This window comes from Perkinsus marinus, assembly GCF_000006405.1.
Source record: "Perkinsus marinus ATCC 50983 genomic scaffold scf_1104296939976, whole genome shotgun sequence".
NCBI lineage: Eukaryota > Perkinsozoa > Perkinsida > Perkinsidae > Perkinsus > Perkinsus marinus.
The window spans coordinates 142,586-159,788 of record NW_003212973.1 but is presented as its reverse complement, the minus strand read 5'-3'; the positions used below and the strand labels follow the sequence as shown (position 1 = coordinate 159,788).

Sequence of the window (17,203 nt, the reverse complement as noted above, 5' to 3'; positions counted from 1 at the left end):
TATAGTAGTTCATATACGAATTGAGGTAGAAATATACAGAAATCAATAAGAATTTCTTGGAATTTCCTCAGAATTTTCATAATTGTTACTGACACATGTAGTTGACCATGAGCATATTTTCCCACACTGCTCTAGCTAGTTTATATACTAAATGAATTCTCGGGATATGAATAACGTCGTCACGTCATCGGGAGCCCCCTTGCCTGTTGGTGTACACTATCCAGAGGCTCCTCATCAACAACAACAGCATGGTGGTCATCATAGTCATGGCGGCAGTAAACACACTACTGCATCGGGGAACACTACGTAGAAATCATTCATACTTCCACTTGAAATTCGCCATTCAATTCAGGGCCCTCACACCGACCTCGTCAACCAACAGTCGTGGAGATATGTCTGGTAACAATGGGGAACCAATGATAGTGATGCCTTAATCTGCCTCGTAGTCGCTCCTGGAGTTCGAAAACAGTTTCTACGGACAAAACTGTGTAAACATTTCCTACGTGGTTGCTGTCTTTATGGGGATAAATGTAATAGTAATTCCATCAACGCTTACTCTGTCGAAGGGGATTTCCCACAGGCACATACGCCCACGACTATAGTCAGATCCAAGTCAGACCGGACCTGCGGAAAACCAGAATGTGCCAGGCCAATTTGGAGGGGAGATGTCCCTATAGAGCAGAGGACTGCCAATTCGCTCATTCCACAGAAGATCTCAAGGCTACGCCTGGTCTCTTTAAAACTGTACGCTCTCAATTACAGGGGACTTGACTTGAGTGTTCATGTACAGGTCTTGTGCAGTTGGTGGCAAAAAGGCAAATGCGATATGGGGGATAAGTGTCGCTTCGCTCACGGTGAGGAGGAGCTACAACGTCCGAGTAAGATAGCTGGAGGCGTGGGAAAATATGTACATGGTCAACTACGTGCGTATTAGACTTTCGCGGAAATTCTGAGGAAAATTGAGGGAATTATCGTTAGTTTCTCTACACTTCTACCCGAATTTGTATGTAAACTCCTATAGTTAGTGAAGAATCTCCTAGACTCGTCCGAGGAAACCGAACATATGTTCCAATACTTCCTACAGGAGGTCATTTCAGGTGCTCCCTCTGGTCCAGAAAATATCTCAATCACGCCTGGCAGTACGCCTTTGCAGAGTCCATCGTTGGTAGAGGTATTACTATTACCAATTTATTTTCCGAAGTTGAGAATATGACGTTCAGGAAAAAGAAGTGTCCTCCCGCTCGGCGACTCCTCCAGGGCTAGACAATGTAACCTCCGTATCTGTGATGCAGCGACCGCGTACTTCTGATACCAACAATCGATCTGTTCCTCAAGGGCTTCAGCGAAATGTGTACTGACATGAACTTAACTGTCTCGCGAAGGGAAGGATGCCTTCTCAGTTTCACGCCTCCTCCCGAAATCGCCATAAGCCCGGCTGAGGTCCTGAAGTACCAACAGAATCAATTCGCCTCGGTCCTCTCTGGTTCGTTGGCAGCAGCAGCTCAGGCAGCAGCGATGCAGCAGAGGCCGACACAGGATCCTACGGTAATACTAAGTCGGTGCTCTCTCAGGGACCCAGCTGGCTTTCCCCGTGGTTCGATAACAATGGGGAAAATGTCACTAGTGTGGGGGCATTTACATGAGAACTCATTGAAGAATGTTTTCCTAAACATGTGGAAAAATCGAAGTGAAGTCTCTCCGGAAAGGTTATAGGTTCCTGCATGCTTCCCTGTGCCCCCTCGTATGGTTATCTCCCTCAGGCATATGCTGCTCAACAGCAACAGCAATGGGCTATTGCAGCTGCAGCCGCTACTGCTGCTACTGCCGCTGTTGCGTCCATCGCGGGCGCTTTCGAACCTACGCCGGTGAGTAGTGGTGGAAGAGGTGACTGAGGAGTTCCTTTTGTGATAGGCTCAGCTGCAGAACCTGAGTTTGATAGCTGCAAGGTCGCTACATCAACAGGCTGCAATGCAGCAGATGTAGTATGGGCATGCGGGGGTCGAGGTTCCTCATTGTAGCAGTGGACAGGTACATTTCGTATTCAGCTCAGCAGCAGCAAGCTATGCTGGTACAGCAACAAGCGGCAGCGGCCTTAGCTGCACAGCAGTGGCAACGTCAACAGATGATGCCACAAATACAGCGACAACAGCAACAAGAGAATATATCCCCTGAGGTAGAAGTGGAGGGTGTGGGGATCGAACCTGCGTCAACTAAAGTATTCAGGATCAGCAATGCTATGACCAGCAGCAGCGAGGGGAGGGACTACAAGACCAACAGCATGCGTCGGCGAGTGCAGTTGACATACCCGGTTCGGAGGTAGGTTGAATATTAGTCCATCTCCGTCCATGTTGATCATCGCTTTGATATAGGCTCTGGAAAGCAGCAATGCATCGATGGTTCGGACAGGCTCTGATCGCCAAGTCAATTTGCATGCTCCGTAAGTGTATATACTGTCGCTGGGGAGATTTGAACCCGGGTTGCTTGTATGTTAACACGCCTGTTTATCCATTAGGGTGCAGACTCCTGAGGCGGACACATACTCAATAAAGGACTACCCATCGTCTAGCAGTCTCTCAGACATGGCCACGGGAACCACCACTACCGAGTCCAGGGACGTTGCTGCCCCTCTGCCTAACATTAAGTCCTCGGCGGCTATCCTCAGCGGCGCGGGTCTCAAGCATGTCTCCAGTATGAGCATACCAGAACACGCACACCTCAGCGACGATGATATAGCCAACACCAGCAGCCTTATGAAGGCGTTCGCCTCCAGTCCGGCCCTTTGCACTGTTGGATCCCTACTGGGTAGTAGCTTTTGTCGGGTCCACCAACGAGACAATAATCAGATCAATTGTTGATCAAGTTGATAACCCAATTATAAGATGCTCCTTAGGCTTATCGAATCAAGCGGAGCCACTAAGTGCTGAGGAAGAAGCGGAGTATGCAGAGTTTGGGGATCTAGCGGAGTTGTACAGTGAAGATCCCTCCGTCCAAGCGACCACAGCCTTCCCGAATTACGATACAGCATCATCGCATCACAGTATTGGAGGCCTGGCTCAAAGCGCCAGTTTCAAGTAGGGTTCTCAAGTCCCAACTTAGTCGATTTTTCTATTAGTTGCCTCCCAAGCCTGCTGGCGTCTGTGGGAGAATCCCCACGCCCGAGGGCTGGGTCGGATCCGGCGATGCATGGTAAGGTTGATATGCGTGAGGTTCATAATGGTGTTACTATCAGACCCCGAGATCTCTGATGCTCTTTTTGCTGAGCTACAAAATCTAGTTTCCAGTCAAGACCGCAGCGTCAATGATGATGTGCATTAGAACTGATGACGATGAACATTATAGGCGTTATTTCTAAATCATCACTATTTGTACACGCTCGTAGACTAGAGAGTTGCTGAGCTACCACTCTGTAAATTGATCGCGATGTTACTACCATCAAGACTGCAGTTTATACTCATACAAATTTCTGTACTTCTCATAACTGTTCTGAAGGCCTTCTTAGACTGTCATGATGGTAACCTTTTTCTGAGACGAGTTGTCTCGGTTTTCTATGCAATGTCCGCGTGGAGTATCGCGGATAGTATTAATACTGTTCGATGTACTTGGTGAGAATCGCCAACATTTCATCATCATTATCATCATCACTCAATGTTCCATAGTTCCTCGATCATAACAATCTTTCTATTCTCTCCTACTGCTATTGAGTTCTTCGTTAGTACTCTTATATGCGAAGATCTAGAGCGACACGATGATAATAAAAACTAGCAAGTTTTAATATGTTGAGTGGGACCAGAAATGCAGGTGTTTCAAGACATGGTTGGAATCGACTTGGACACCTGTCATTCCTAGTAGCACGCGCTCGTGAGGTTTGCAGCACCGTCGTTGTGTGAGATTCAGCAACAGCTCGAAAAAATCAGCTCCCGAGTATTGGTGCAGAGTTTTTACTCCTATCACGTAAGTAGATGACCAGTAGAGTTAGGTCTGGTAGACTGTTTTAAGAAGTGTAGGTGATAGCCGGCCCTCCGCTGTTTGGTATGCCAAGTCAACACTAACATGCAACGGAACCCATATAGGGAAAGGTCGGTGTTATCAACGATGTAACAGCAGCAGTAGTAGTAGTAGTTGAGTTCCCTGTTGTGCACTGGCCTGCCGCCGAAGATCAAGGCGGGATCCACTTGTAGTGTATCATCTACTCAGAACGAGGTCTCTACTGCACACGGCAGCTGAAAGCCATCGTCGGGTTGTTAATGTTGAAAGGATATCGAAAGGACCGTAATCTGCCTTGCATACCATTGACTAGATCATGGTCGTGAGTTATTAGTGGTATCGAACGGTTGATGATACTAGGCAATGTGAACACAACCAAACCGTAGTGGTGACACCATCCTCATGCGATAGCTACACTCTGATGCCACTAGTAACATCTTTACTGGTCAATGACGATGGATCATGAACGGCCTCGGAGACTGTCGTACCTTCGAAAAATGTGGCTTGAGATCAACGGCCAACAACTGTACTTTGGAGTTTATTGCGGTCCACTTTGAGGATCGATCGAGCAACGGCTGATAGATCGTTATGTGTACCAAACTTGTCTGCAACTGAAAAAGTGCACATGGCCGGAATCGAACCCGCGACCATGGGGTCTAGAACAACGATGCTAACTGATTACGCTTCTGATACAATGCCATCAATCTCCGTGCCTCAGTCTCCATACCCTTCGACTGTGTAATTCGGAACTCCAAATTCTGAGCCAACTGAGCAAACCCGTGACTGTATCCCAGCTAGATCGTCGTCTTCCCTACAGTGACTATCTGCGTCGTGTGGTAATTCACTTTGCTGGTCACATTGTATGCCCATTGATACATGCTCGATTCCGCTTGGCCCACTGAAACGATGATTCTCTCGAGCTCCGGTCAGCGAGCTCATACCCGAGGTGATAACTTGGCTGACATGGTCGTGTATTGCTTGCATCTTACTCAGCGCAGCACGAAGGATACTACTCATGCTCAGCAGTTTATCCGACTGCATTAGAGACTTCGTATCGAGATCACGATACCTGAAAGCGTTGATCTAAACTACCGCGCGCCACAAAATTATGTTACACTTTCGATAATTGGTCTCTCACAACTTTCTCATCCGCCATCCACTTGCCCAGCATCCCAGCTCTGAAAAAATCTTCTGCAGCACGCATGCGCACGTGTGATCACGAAAAACAGTATCAAAAGATTATCAGCGAACTTAGTGGACTTTCGCTACTGCTAGTGACCAGCATATGATATGTAACATGTCTCACCTGGTCTTCACCTCTTGCTCGAGAGAAAAGAGCTTAGTGAGCTCAGCGGCGTAGTTGGCTTCACGGGAGGAGTACTTCCCAGTTTTAGACTCAATTTTCTTCAGAGCTTCCTCCGACTAAAGGATGACTCTTGACCAACCAAAAGAGACGTGTGGAGTTCAATGGAAGAGGACGATTCTAATGCGGACCTTACCTGCAGCACCCGCGAATGCAGCCTGCCGACGCCCTCTTTGAACGAGTCAAACCTGAGATGATAGGAGCAAAAGGTATCTCCTGAGGATCTAACCCGGGATCTCACTCGCCAACGGTTCGCTCGACTTTACGAGCACACTGTTCCAAGGTCATGCCGTATTGACTTGCAGGAGCAGCTCCCAGTTGGGTAGCCATTATACGGCTTGAACTGTATGGAAGAGTAACGCCTGAGGTACGGTAGTAATGAGCCATTCAAGCCACACTTCATCGAGGCATCTCCCAAGGACGACACAGACGTAGTACTTACCAAGCATGTCACTGACAGTAAACTTAGGTGACTCTCCCTGATTCTTAAACGTCCCTTCTGGATATTCCCGAGCTAGGTTCGGCGCCATACCCACGGTTAGAGGTCCAAGACCATCGGATTCGACGGGACCTGACTTAGAGTATCACCTACAGCAATCCGCACTGACTCACTTGGGGCGACGGCGCTGTTCTGTGGGACGCTGACTTCGTGCTTCACGAACTTCGACAGCTGCCCGGGGTCATTCGAGCTTCTTACATCAACTTCGTTATAATACGCAGCCGCTGACGATACTGTAACGAGTAAAGTCAGGGGGCGAGACAATTGTGAAATAATCATAGTGGTTTGGAAGTAATGGCTATGAGAGATAACTCCGTATGGACTGCGGAGAACAACGCCAAAATCCCATTATGGCCCTGGAGTAGATTTTAGTGGTTTTAAGACTGGAGCTAATCCGAACCGGTTACAACGCCGTACAAGTCGTATTTATGATTAGACAGCAAGCACAGGAGCGAAGCATGTGGTCAGCGCGGCAAACGACCATTAAGATGAATAAAACACCCACCGTGGGGCTCGAACCCACGACCACAAGGTTAAGAGCCTTGCGCTCTACCGACTGAGCTAGACGGGCAAGTTGATCAAATATGCTTTCTAATGGTACTACAGTGCAACACCTTCCTCAATCACTACTAAGCGGCTTGATGAGATCTCGATCTCGGCGATAGTAAAGGCTCGAGATGTGTGCAACTTCCGATGGACGTGACCTGCGCACAAACAGTGTCCCCTTTCCATCTACTATTCATCCCAATTCTACGATATGAACCATACGATACCACAGCATCAGTACGAGGTCCCACTACTACCTGTGGCTTTCTTGGCTGTACCTTCCACCATGACCACCCGCAAAGAGGTCTACACAAGTCTTCGACGAAATCAAACCCGGAGCGCCGAGATCGTTGCCCTTATCATTGAAGGTGGTAACTTTGCTGTGGCTGAGTGTGTTATGAAAGGTTAGCCTTCCGTTGTCGACTTGTGGTCTAATAACGCCCCAGATGTAACCCATCCGGCTTCCCCCGACTACATTCGTTCCCCAACATGTTTCGAGCTGGCCGGTGCCCACACCAAAGCAGGCTTGTTGTGGCTTTGTACGAAGTCCTTCATATTGGTCTTGATACGGCTGTAGCCCTCGGAATCATCAGCTGCTCAAGAACGAATGCCTTACAGAGTTACAGCCATACTTCCTACTGCTCGAAGCGTCTCCACTCTGCGACTTATCCGATTTTCCACACCTAAACTGACACCTCCGATGACCACTGGCCACTCATCAATTACTCAGTCATAGAGGCGTCTCTGGTGCTACCCCGATAGTATACTCGACTCCAATACCCTGGCGCGTTCATCACGGCCTGCATGTTGGACGAATCGTTAGCGTATGGCTTACCATAGTAGACCTGAGTGACAATCACGTTACACCAGAAGTTTCTGCACTGCAAATTAGTTAACTCTAGCGGTTCCTTGCAGCCCGAGGGAGAAAGCAGCGCTCAAAAGAGACGAACTCACGAGCTTATGATTATCGAATTGGGTTCAAATGCGGTCTAAAGCATAGCGTTGAGATATCTCCCCAAAAAGAGGGCATCCACGGTAGAGTGCGCTGGCTACCGTGAGAAAGCCAGCGCACTCTACCTGCCGCTGGAGCTAGTGAATTATCGTTATAATAGGGTACCATGAAATCAGTGTATTGCCGGTTGTAAGGCTGTCACTACCTTCCCATTGACTCCTAGATACTGCAGATCATGCCCGAGGACGTACGACGAGAGGTCCAGTTCGAATCCATGCTCCTTATGAGCGGCCTCGATGGACCTCTCATGTCTGATACGCAGATCGTTGCCAGCACGGTCGAAATCCATGTTGTAGGAGGAGGAGGAGGAGAGGTGGGAGACGGTCAATAGGAGGCGAGCGAACGATCAGTCTTGCTCTCTTACACGATCATGGAATTCCTCAACGCTCTTTAAGTGTTTTAGAAACACTGTTTTTTTCTGAGTGAAGACTCTCTCTGTTGTTGGGGGAGGGCCCTAGTTGAGCCTTCTCGCCATCACAGGTGGAGGGCGATATGCTACCAGACTAGTTATGCCGGGAAACAGGTACCCACGCAGAAGCTCTCTATTGAGATGGCCACATTCAGGGGGTGTCTGTTGGTCTTGAACGATATCGAGTATGGGTCGCTCCGTTCTTGTAGGGGGTATCCATAGGTTCTACTATACTTGATTCAAATCATGTCCGGTTTTGGCCTACCTCCCAGGCTCCTATCTCGATGGTCGTAGATGAACTGACATCGTTAAACCCATCCACGTCAGTCGGCAGGATTCTCTCAGAGTAAACGTTTATAAACTTCCGGTTTCAGCGTATGAGTGTAGCAAGACCTCAGCAGACATGTGTTACCATACGATCCACCCGTGTTGGGTTACAGTACATCACCACGTAGGAGTTGCTATTAGATTTCTTCGTAATGGCTAGAGAAGAGGAGGACGATCGAAGCGAGTCGGGCAGTGACAGCGGAAGGTAGTAGTAATAGGGCACTGACTATGCTTCCAATGAGTGTGTTAGCGACTCCTTGGTGTCTAGCGGCTCTGATGCCTCCAGTGTGGACTCCTCTCCCACTGAGAGGCGCAGGAAGGCAGCGGCTGCTAAGGTAGTACTCGGGAGAGGCAGGGGTGTGTGCTCATGGGCTTGATGCAGTCAAGCGGAAGTTTGTATCTTTTATAAGCCGTTGGGGATGTCGGTGAGCACTATTAGCATAATCGTCATTTGAGCCGTCTACCATGATGAAGGTCGTGGGGTCGATTCCCATGACCGGCTTTATACCATGTGTGAATTTCCTCTGGTTCTCCATAGGCAGCTGAGCGGAAACGGAAAGAGGGCTCTGGTGACAACAACTCTCGGCCGAAGAAGAAACCAAAAGCGTATAAATTCCTCGACTTGGAGGCTGGGGAGGAGGACTCTGATGAGGAGGAATTCGAGGAGGAGTCAAGGCCGTCCAAAGGTGGAGGTATTCTGAGGTTGTTGATAGTATGATATGTGGTAGGTCGGGCAGCGGCTCATCAACAGGATGACTGGGCTAGTCGACCTAATCGGGGACAGAAGAGGTTTGGAGACCTTATTCAGAGGTGAGCATCCATACAGTGTCATACGTTATGCAAAGTAGTATCTTCGACGACGCCTTCAATTTTTGAAAGTTTGGAAGTCAACTTTGAGTACTATCAACATGATATCAATATGAACTGGTTTAGGAGTGTTCCGTATTGCGTACCGCCACTCTCCTCATGGTGCCCAGATGGTTGGTTGTCGTATTCTCGAAAATAGATATGCTTAACGGGTTGTGTTCGCATTATATGTACATGGTCAACTACATGACCATGAAGTGGCCATGTTCACCATGTGAAAATTGTGAGGGAATTTTTTTGGCAAAATCTTGTTGGTTTTTCCTTTGCGCTCTACCCGAATTCGTATGTTAGCTCCTGAGCTAAGCTGAGGAAAGCGAACATATATTTCTCAAACACTGGTGCATGTTGTGGCAGATGGGAGGAGCGTGCGAAGAATGAGGAGCAGCAAGCTGAGCATGCTGCTGCTGAACATGAACAGAGGCGGGAGGTCGGAGAGCAAAGACGAGAGATAGAGGCCAGGTGGGGTTGGAGACCAAGGCGGTATTAGGAAGTAGTGACTTGTATTAGGCGACAAGCAGCAGCTGCTGCAGCGGCTGCTAAGATGGTGCACCCTAGTAGACAGAGGAAGGAGGGGAGCGGGGGTAGGAAGCGACTTGAGGAGAGGAGGGCTGCTAAGAAGAGGGAACAGCAGGTAGATGTGGCGGAAATGTGGTATGAAATGTTTTGTCGCATTTGGGTAGAGGTTTTGTCGTGGGGGAAGCTTCTTTTTTCAGCGCTCGGGAGCGGCAGTGAGTTCACCGTCCCCATCTGATGGGGAGAAGAGGGAGCGTAAGAGAGCTGAGAGGCATAGAAGGGCTGAGGGGTAGGGGGGTAGTGCTGTTGAGATGTGAAGGAATTATGGTATCAGCGTAACATCATCGCCTTCGCCGCCCCCAGCGTCTGAGCCGATGTATTCATCAGCTGATGAAGGGGGATATGGTAGGATGAGGAGGAGGACGGATGTTGTTGAAGCGATGTTGCCTCTTGGTAGATTCGTTGGGCGAGCTACCTGAGGCGGGCCCTCTGCCGGAGCCATCGGATTCGAAGTTGTTCTTGGTATGATGGGAATGGCATCTATCAGGGATTATGATTAAATGGGAATATATATAATTTTGACCGGAAAGTTTTGAAAATTTCGAAAAGTTTATGTTTATTTGTGTTTTCAGGTAAAGTGCTTTGATATCGGCCACGAGAGGGAAATCATCACACGCCTTAGTACGAAGTATGAGCAGTTTCGAAAGAAGGGCGTCAAGACGGGTAGAAACGGGAGGGGGCAATGCGTTACCAAATCGATCACGTGATCGATTATGTTTTTTTCAGGTATACTATCAGCTTTTGCAAGTGATAGTTTGAAGGGCTATATCTACATAGAAGGCAAGAGTGTTAACCATATCAAGAGGTTCGTAACCGGCATACGGCAGATTAACACGTAGGTCAACGGCAACAGCTCTTACAGTGTCTGTCACTAGACTACATTGATAATTCTCTGTTAGTAACTCTGTGAAGGTGGTACCGGCCACAGAGATGCTTGGAGTCTTCCGCTCTGCACAGGAAGCAGCTAAAGGGCGCTTTGTGCCACTGAAGATGGGGGAGTGGGTCAGGATTAAAAGGCATCCTATTTATAGTGTAATAACCCTGCATGTCGATCGCGTGGTCGGCGGTACGGTTTTATTCACGCCCAACCGTATAAAGTTTGGGAGAAAAAATTGTGTCGGTTTTGGTAGTGGTGAACGAAATTGGAGAAATTCGTTTCTGTGTGGCGTTTTGTATTTATCCCTTTTTTCTATCAGAATGATCTCGCTCAAGTAGTTGAATGTTTCGACATGGACGTTGAGGTCAAGATTCGGCCTAGGATCAACTATGAAGAGGATCCGAGGTAGTAGCAGCAGCATAACTACTCGCAATTTTCATATCGTTGGCAGGGAGGCTCATTCGGCCTTATTCGGTCGGAGGACTACTAAGAAGCCCCGACCCCACGCGAGTTTCTTCGATCCGATCGAGGCTGAGAATAGGGGAGGTAGCTTGAGAGATAGGGAAAGATTCTCGGCGCACAGCGAAGATTTTGGGGTCAGGACAAGGCGCGGTAGAGCGAGTGAGATACCGCACGGCGACTAATCCTAATGAGGTATTTGATCAGTATAGGAACGAGAGATATAAGGTGGGTCGTTCATGTGAGAGTTGACGGAAGAGTGGTATGAATAATTCGGGCAGGACGGGTATCTCTATCGCCGATTTAAGCGCAACGCTCTTCTTACTGGTGATGATGTTCAACCGAGTATCACTGAAATATCCGAGTTCTTGGGAAGTGCAGCGGCAGGTAATTTCCCATACCAACTTTCCCGCAAATCATGTACTCCTTCTTCAGGCGGAGAAGGGCAAGCTTTATTAGCTGCTGCGGCTGCGTCCATGGTAGGAACGAACGTGGGCGAGTAACTCGCATCCCTAACTGTTCGAAGTGATCCTAGTATTACTAGGACATTGCTACAGTACATCCACTGAGATAGTAGTCGTGTACCTAGGAACTTTATGGAGTGATTCCCTTTCCCTAGCCCTTGTTGGTTTCAGTCGGAGGCATCGGGTAGTCGTGCAGCAGCTGCGTTGTCGGTTGGAGACTCGGTTGTGGTTAATGGTGGCGATATGAAGAATCTCCGAGGGAGAGTGGTAGGGAGGGGAATCCCCTCAGGGGATGGAGTCTTATGATGGAAAACATTTCGCTCCGCTGTTGTTCTCAGGTAACTATTGATACTGATCGAAGACGTGTGAATGTGGATCCAGGACATGGACGGGCTCAAGTGACCGTAGCTATCAAGGATCTTAGCAAACATTTTGACATGGGCGATCACGTCAAGATCCTTGATGGTAGGAGGAAGTGTCCGTATGTCATCTTGTTGTCCATAGTTTTGTCTCAGGAGCATCAGCTGGTGACACTGGTACTGTTATTAAGCTGGATGGCTCGGTGGCGACTATCCTCACTGATAACGAGCCTCGAGAAGTGAAGTGTCAGAGTTCTAACTTGAAGTTGACATCGGATGTCTCCAAGGGAATCGAGAAGTGAGTATCTCTTAGCTCATTGATAGCAGCTGATTAGTAGAAGTACATCGTTGTTGTCTCAGGATTGGCCAATACAAGGTTGGTGACTTAGTCACTCTCAATGTGAGCGGCTCCTCCGGAGTTGGGGTCATAGTCAGCATAGCAGCTAGTGGTAGGTCCTGAGGGTTTATGTTGTCGTCACGACTTGGAGATGTACTTACTGGATTACGCAGGTACGACGGCTAAGATCATTGGAAACGACAATAGACCTCGGAATGTTCCTGTGGGAAGCTTGGGCCGACATCGAGACTCCAACGTGGTGTTCCTAATGGATGTTAATAACAATCCGTTCAAGCCAGGGTAGGTTCCGAGTTGGGCGTGGGATCGATCCTCTGTGCGCGCATTTTTAAAGCGAGATTTTCTTGGTCTTCAGGGCTCTTTTGAAGATCCTTGCACCTCATCCATTAGCGGGCAAAGGGGCCCAGGTGAAGCACATTATGAACAATGTTGCATGGGTCAAGGTGAGGACTATCAAGTTGCGCGCGCCCGATTGATCGATTATAGTGTTTGTAGGTTAATGATCGTCTTGAGGACGGGGGTATAGTAGCTATCACAGGACACCAAGTGGAGCTCGTTGCCAACCGCGCCTTTACCGGTAAAGGGAAAGGAGGCAAAGGGAAGGGTAGAGTTGTTGACCTAGTGAGACGACGCCGCTAGTATCATTTCAGGACGGGGCGGTGTCAGGCCGGATGATTTGGCGCCACAAGTGGGATCCGGTCATGATCAGCATCATCATCAGTCATCTGGAGGCGGCAGTTGGGGTTCGCAGTGGGGTGGTGGCAACAACAAAAGTTGGGGGTGGAATTCTGGAGGGTCTTCGTCATCTTGGGGTCACCATGAGAAGGGCAGTGGGGGTAAAGGAGGTCACCATGGTGGTGGGAAGGGAGGAAAAGGAGATTCGAGACTTGTCGGGAAGAGGATACTCATTATCAAAGGTGACGTGCTCTTATCACAGGCTTGTCGCGGGGCGATAGGATGAGATCAGGTATTTACAAGAGCCAGCGTGCCAACGTCATTGATGTCACGGATACTAAGGTCTACGTTCAGCTAGAAGCGAAAGTCAATAAGGTAGCTTGTTTGAGAGGTCTCGAGTTCGATACCCAGAGCGGTACATTTCTTAGCGTTTATTCATCCCGAAGGACCAAGTGCGTGTCGAGTCTGAGATCGCTGCAGCGGAGAGTTCAGGGAGGTATGGAGGAGGAAAGGGAAGTCTCCATGCACCTCCACCTGGAATGATGGGGAATCTTCACGCGCCACCGCCTGGGATGGGATGAGGAGTCTCTTGTATATTTCTACTCGCGGCGACGAACGTTCAGTACCGAATTGAAGTGTTGCGTAGTCGTCGCGATAGGGAACAGTGTAGCAGTTCCTAAGCAGGGCGATGTTTCGCAGTGTCCATGTATTACTGTGCATGCCCTTGAAGACTCCTGCTGTGGGTTCGATCAAGAGGAAAGCTGGAGTACTTGCGGTAGGTGCTGCCAAGAGAGGACGGGGGACGCAACTAGATCGGAGTGAGTCATTCGCTGGGGTATTCTTGGTGCATCTTACTCCATAGATATCTCCTTCGTGCCGCCTAGTGGTACCCGAGACTTCTTCCCGGACGATATGCGCATTCGGGTGAGGTTCATTGGCGACTGAAGTCTCGTCTTTCGGTGCTTCGTTCGGTGATGCTGATGGGGAATAGCATGCTAAGAAAGGTTGGATCTCAACTCTAGCTTCTCTCCAACGTAGCCAACAAGTTACAGGTTGAGGACTGATCAACATGCTGGTTGATGTTCCCAATATTCTCTAGCATTGTTTTCGCTTGTCTCCTGTATTGCCCTACCTGGAGTAAGCACCTCTTCAGTGGGGTTTTGTCGACATGTCGATGATGAGGTTGGATGTGACCAATTCAAGAGCTATGCACAGTAGTCATGGTGTCTGATAGGGATCCCGGCCCACGATGATGTGTTATCATCGGCAGTGAATTTAATCTGTGGGCGTCGATCCTCCCCTGTTGCAATGGTGCTTGGCGTTGAAAAAGCATAACTTGGATGAGCCGGAGAAATCCGAATCGAACTACAATCGTCGAGCTGAAATCCAAGTCAGACTATGGATCGTCTTTCCAAGTATTTGGTCGCACCGTGCGACTCGCACGTGGCTCGATAGGTTATCGTGTTTCCATAGAACGAAGAGCAGCGGCGAGTTAGACCCTGCTCCGAGCTTGATAGAGGGATTGCCCTGCTCATTGAATCACTTGCACTTGTTGTAGGTGCTCATTCGCTTGTCAATATAAAATCCTGTCAATAACAGGGTTCAGAGGCTTCCCTCAACGAGGCAGCTCGGCCTGTTTCAGTGGAGCCTCCACTGTTGGGGGCGCTGGTATCGGTGTTGATGCCCCTGTTGGTCTCACTTTTACTGAAATACCCATTACGGGTTTAATGAATCTGGAGGGAGCGTTGGGATTGTCAAAAAAAGTGGACAGACTCGTGGCTCTTGTTGAGCCTCGTGAGCTTGACGATATCGACGATATCATATCGTCACCATCCCCGTGGAGTCCACGACTGACTTATCGGCACCACAGGGCCATGCTACTGCTGTACGATCCGGTGTGATCCTGTGATTATCGTCATAATATGACGATAGTGGAGTCGCTGATACTCATCCCGCAGTGAGATTCCCCGAGCCGTGGTGTCAGACTATTGCAGACTCTGCAATAGCAGAGAAATTGTGCACTCGAAATATGGGTCTCATATAACCTAGTTCTGCAGTGGCACTTTCATCCGTTCAGAACCGTGTGATGATCAACCTCTAAACTCTCGAAAGCATTGAATTTGAAACTCCATGAGAGCTATATAGTGGGAGGGCAGTGACTGTCTCTGGAATTTGACATACCATTGTCTTCAGGACTGGCTGTTCAGCCAGTGGCGTGCCGTATCTGCTCAACATGGATTTTCGGAGTACGATGCCCCCGTCTTGGAGAACGAGCATCTATATAAGAGAAAAGCTGGGGAGGAGATCGTCGAACAAATGTAATGCGGAACCGGGAGTTCTCTTCAGTTATCAGGAGGCTTGTCACGCTCGTTTCCAGAGAAGTCATCCCTCTTTTCGTAGGTACAACTTTGTCGACAAGGAGGATCATCACGTGACACTACGTCCCGAGATGACGCCGACTTTGGCGAGGATGGTCTTGTCAAGGGTCAGGATGAGCGCTGAGGGAAGCCATAATGCGGCGGCACAGATGGCTGAGGTAACGCGGGGCTTGATTCTAACTAAGTTGTGATTGAGCTCCTGCTGCTGCTCAGCGGTGAGCGAAGTTAGCTACTTCGGAATTCTGCTACGAGTCTCTTCTGTGTTCGTCAGGTCCTCCCTCTAAAGTGGTTCTCTATACCACAATGTTGGAGATTCGAGACAACTCAGCGTGGTCGGAAGCGTGAGCATTATCAGTGGAACTGCGATATCGTCGGTGAGGTTCCTTCCTATCCGAATCTTCGCCTGACTTCCTCCCTACTACAGGCATCTCTGATATTACTGCTGAGCTCGAGCTCCTGGCGACGATGGTTGGTTTTTTCAAAAGGGTTGGCCTCACCAGTGCAGATGTTGGTATCAAGTAAGAACTCTCCGAAGCCCTTGATCATCAAGGTAAGTAATACACGAGTTGTATCATGTCTCCTCAGGGTGAACTCTCGGGCTATTCTACAGTCTGTCTTGAAGGCCTCTGGTGTCGGTGCCGATGAATTCGCTAAGGTCTGCGTCGTCATCGACAAAATAGACAAAATTGGACGGGAGGAGGTGCGTTTGAAATTATGGTAAGTGTGTCTCTTTCTTGACGTACAGGTAGTGACGAAGCTGATTGGAGATATGAATCTTCAGATTTCCGTGGCAGGTGAGCTACTGGTACTCGACATCGGAGTTATACGCTCACTGTTATCAGAGCGTGTAGTGGGCGTTGTTTCTGCTGCTTCAATCGAGGAATTCAAGAAGCTTGCCGATGAAAACTGCACTCGAGGTGAGAGGTGAGTGGCATCGAGTTGTCTTCAATAGCGGCTCTTGCATTTGTCGATGAGCCGTTCTGAATGGCTCCAGATGAACGGCCCGCTCATGTGAGGAGCTCCGTTATATATAATCCGTTTCAATCTAGCTACCATCAGCTTGCCGCACCCTCCTTCTTGGAGTGAACGAAGTTCACTTGGTGTATATCCTCTTTCAGAAATGACCGATTTGGAGGGACTATTCGATCTCGCTCGGAACTACGGCATCGATGACTGGCTTGTTTTCGATGCATCAGTTGTCCGAGGCCTTGCATATTACACAGGTAACCGGAGCGTGGGGCTCTACGCTCGTCATTATAGCAGTGGACCTTATCCCATCATCAGTCTTCGTCATCAAAAACCTTTCTCATTGAAAAAATTTGTCGAATCTCATACTGGTAATGTTCTTAAAACAGCGTTCTAGCTTCGCAGGGATAACTCCATACCTGCTTGTGAGATTACAAGGATCGGGAGTGTACGATCCGATGCTAGGTATTGTTTGGGAGGCGTTCGATCGAAAGGGTGAACTTCGTGCTATCGCTGGGGGAGGACGTTACGATAGGTGAGGCTCATGCTCTCACTAGGCCTCATGTCCTTGGTGGCGGTCTCTGTATCGTTCTCTCAGGCTTTTATCGCTGTATGGAGCCCCATCGGAAATACCATGCGTTGGTTTTGGATTTGGGGATTGCGTAATCTATGAACTCCTTCGAGGTAGGTGTTTTCACTCCGTGGCGCTCGGTAATTACTAATGTCCCAGAGCGCGGCCTCCTTCCCGAGATTCCCCATCGGGTTGACTTTGTTGTAGCGGCTTACAAGGGGATGTACGGTCAGGCCTTGCAAGTGGCTGCCGGTCTCAGGTAACGAAGTGAGTTCATCTTGTCGATCCGGTACACTCGAAAACTATTTACTAATAAACTTTGTCCAGAGCAACTGAGGGCTTCTCCTGATGCACTTCATTCCAAACGGAACATCCAGTACAGCGTGAAATTCACGCCGCGAATTCTGGTTCTTGCGAGACCCGAGTTCATCATTTGCTCTATTGCCTGAGTCTCTTCGAATTCTCCATACCCAAATCCACATCAGCGATATCTCAAGACATGATAACATCGTATGAGTA

At 48.9% G+C, this 17,203-nt stretch overlaps 5 protein-coding genes across 5 annotated transcripts; 3 read left to right on the top strand and 2 right to left on the bottom strand.

Moving 5' to 3' along the window:
• Window positions 1-128: 128 nt before the first annotated feature.
• Pmar_PMAR022533 (conserved hypothetical protein) lies at window positions 129-1,983 on the top strand (the record flags this gene model as incomplete). The annotated part of the gene is made up of 10 exons (XM_002782159.1): window positions 129-306; window positions 353-399; window positions 447-530; window positions 581-744; window positions 791-878; window positions 1,098-1,171; window positions 1,221-1,351; window positions 1,401-1,545; window positions 1,761-1,865; window positions 1,912-1,983. The coding sequence occupies exons 1-10, from the start codon at window positions 152-154 to the stop codon at window positions 1,981-1,983; spliced, it is 1,065 nt and encodes a 354-aa protein (XP_002782205.1). The 5' UTR covers window positions 129-151.
• Window positions 1,984-2,555: 572 nt separating this feature from the next.
• Window positions 2,556-3,663, top strand: Pmar_PMAR022532 (hypothetical protein). Its single transcript, XM_002782158.1, has 4 exons — window positions 2,556-2,802; window positions 2,891-3,071; window positions 3,113-3,186; window positions 3,230-3,663. Exons 1-4 carry the CDS (start codon window positions 2,580-2,582, stop codon window positions 3,313-3,315), a joined length of 564 nt encoding a protein of 187 aa, XP_002782204.1. The 5' UTR covers window positions 2,556-2,579; the 3' UTR covers window positions 3,316-3,663.
• Window positions 3,664-4,640: 977 nt separating this feature from the next.
• On the bottom strand, window positions 4,641-5,677 carry Pmar_PMAR022531 (hypothetical protein; the record flags this gene model as incomplete). The annotated part of the gene is made up of 6 exons (XM_002782157.1): window positions 4,641-4,751; window positions 4,800-4,882; window positions 4,926-5,053; window positions 5,291-5,406; window positions 5,484-5,535; window positions 5,589-5,677. 6 exons carry the CDS (start codon window positions 5,675-5,677, stop codon window positions 4,641-4,643), a joined length of 579 nt encoding a protein of 192 aa, XP_002782203.1.
• Window positions 5,678-5,885: 208 nt separating this feature from the next.
• Pmar_PMAR022529 (hypothetical protein) lies at window positions 5,886-7,693 on the bottom strand (the record flags this gene model as incomplete). The annotated part of the gene is made up of 5 exons (XM_002782156.1): window positions 5,886-5,935; window positions 5,960-6,168; window positions 6,650-6,823; window positions 6,868-6,971; window positions 7,550-7,693. 5 exons carry the CDS (start codon window positions 7,691-7,693, stop codon window positions 5,886-5,888), a joined length of 681 nt encoding a protein of 226 aa, XP_002782202.1.
• Window positions 7,694-8,292: 599 nt separating this feature from the next.
• On the top strand, window positions 8,293-16,947 carry Pmar_PMAR022528 (histidyl-tRNA synthetase, putative; the record flags this gene model as incomplete). The annotated part of the gene is made up of 38 exons (XM_002782155.1): window positions 8,293-8,345; window positions 8,391-8,475; window positions 8,679-8,826; window positions 8,869-8,950; window positions 9,362-9,466; window positions 9,515-9,638; window positions 9,721-9,775; window positions 9,978-10,042; window positions 10,153-10,243; window positions 10,307-10,415; window positions 10,480-10,612; window positions 10,777-10,862; window positions 10,909-11,003; window positions 11,059-11,144; window positions 11,198-11,303; window positions 11,352-11,395; window positions 11,552-11,647; window positions 11,719-11,845; window positions 11,896-12,037; window positions 12,100-12,188; window positions 12,250-12,376; window positions 12,450-12,537; window positions 12,590-12,698; window positions 12,745-13,011; window positions 13,062-13,144; window positions 13,198-13,265; window positions 13,469-13,587; window positions 13,632-13,693; window positions 14,963-15,087; window positions 15,170-15,254; window positions 15,419-15,521; window positions 15,572-15,665; window positions 15,733-15,851; window positions 15,990-16,071; window positions 16,231-16,370; window positions 16,579-16,648; window positions 16,712-16,797; window positions 16,892-16,947. 38 exons carry the CDS (start codon window positions 8,293-8,295, stop codon window positions 16,945-16,947), a joined length of 3,804 nt encoding a protein of 1,267 aa, XP_002782201.1.
• Between the last annotated feature and the right edge of the window lie 256 nt (window positions 16,948-17,203).

Excerpts from the sequence above, each read along its gene's own strand:
- Pmar_PMAR022532 (XM_002782158.1), top strand. The coding sequence starts at position 2,580 with ATGGCCACGGGAACCACCACTACCGAGTCCAGGGACGTTGCTGCCCCT. Across the intron at positions 2,803-2,890 it reads CACTGTTGGATCCCTACTGG|GCTTATCGAATCAAGCGGAG; the intron begins GTAGTAGCTTTT and ends GATGCTCCTTAG. Across the intron at positions 3,187-3,229 it reads GTCGGATCCGGCGATGCATG|ACCCCGAGATCTCTGATGCT; the intron begins GTAAGGTTGATA and ends TGTTACTATCAG.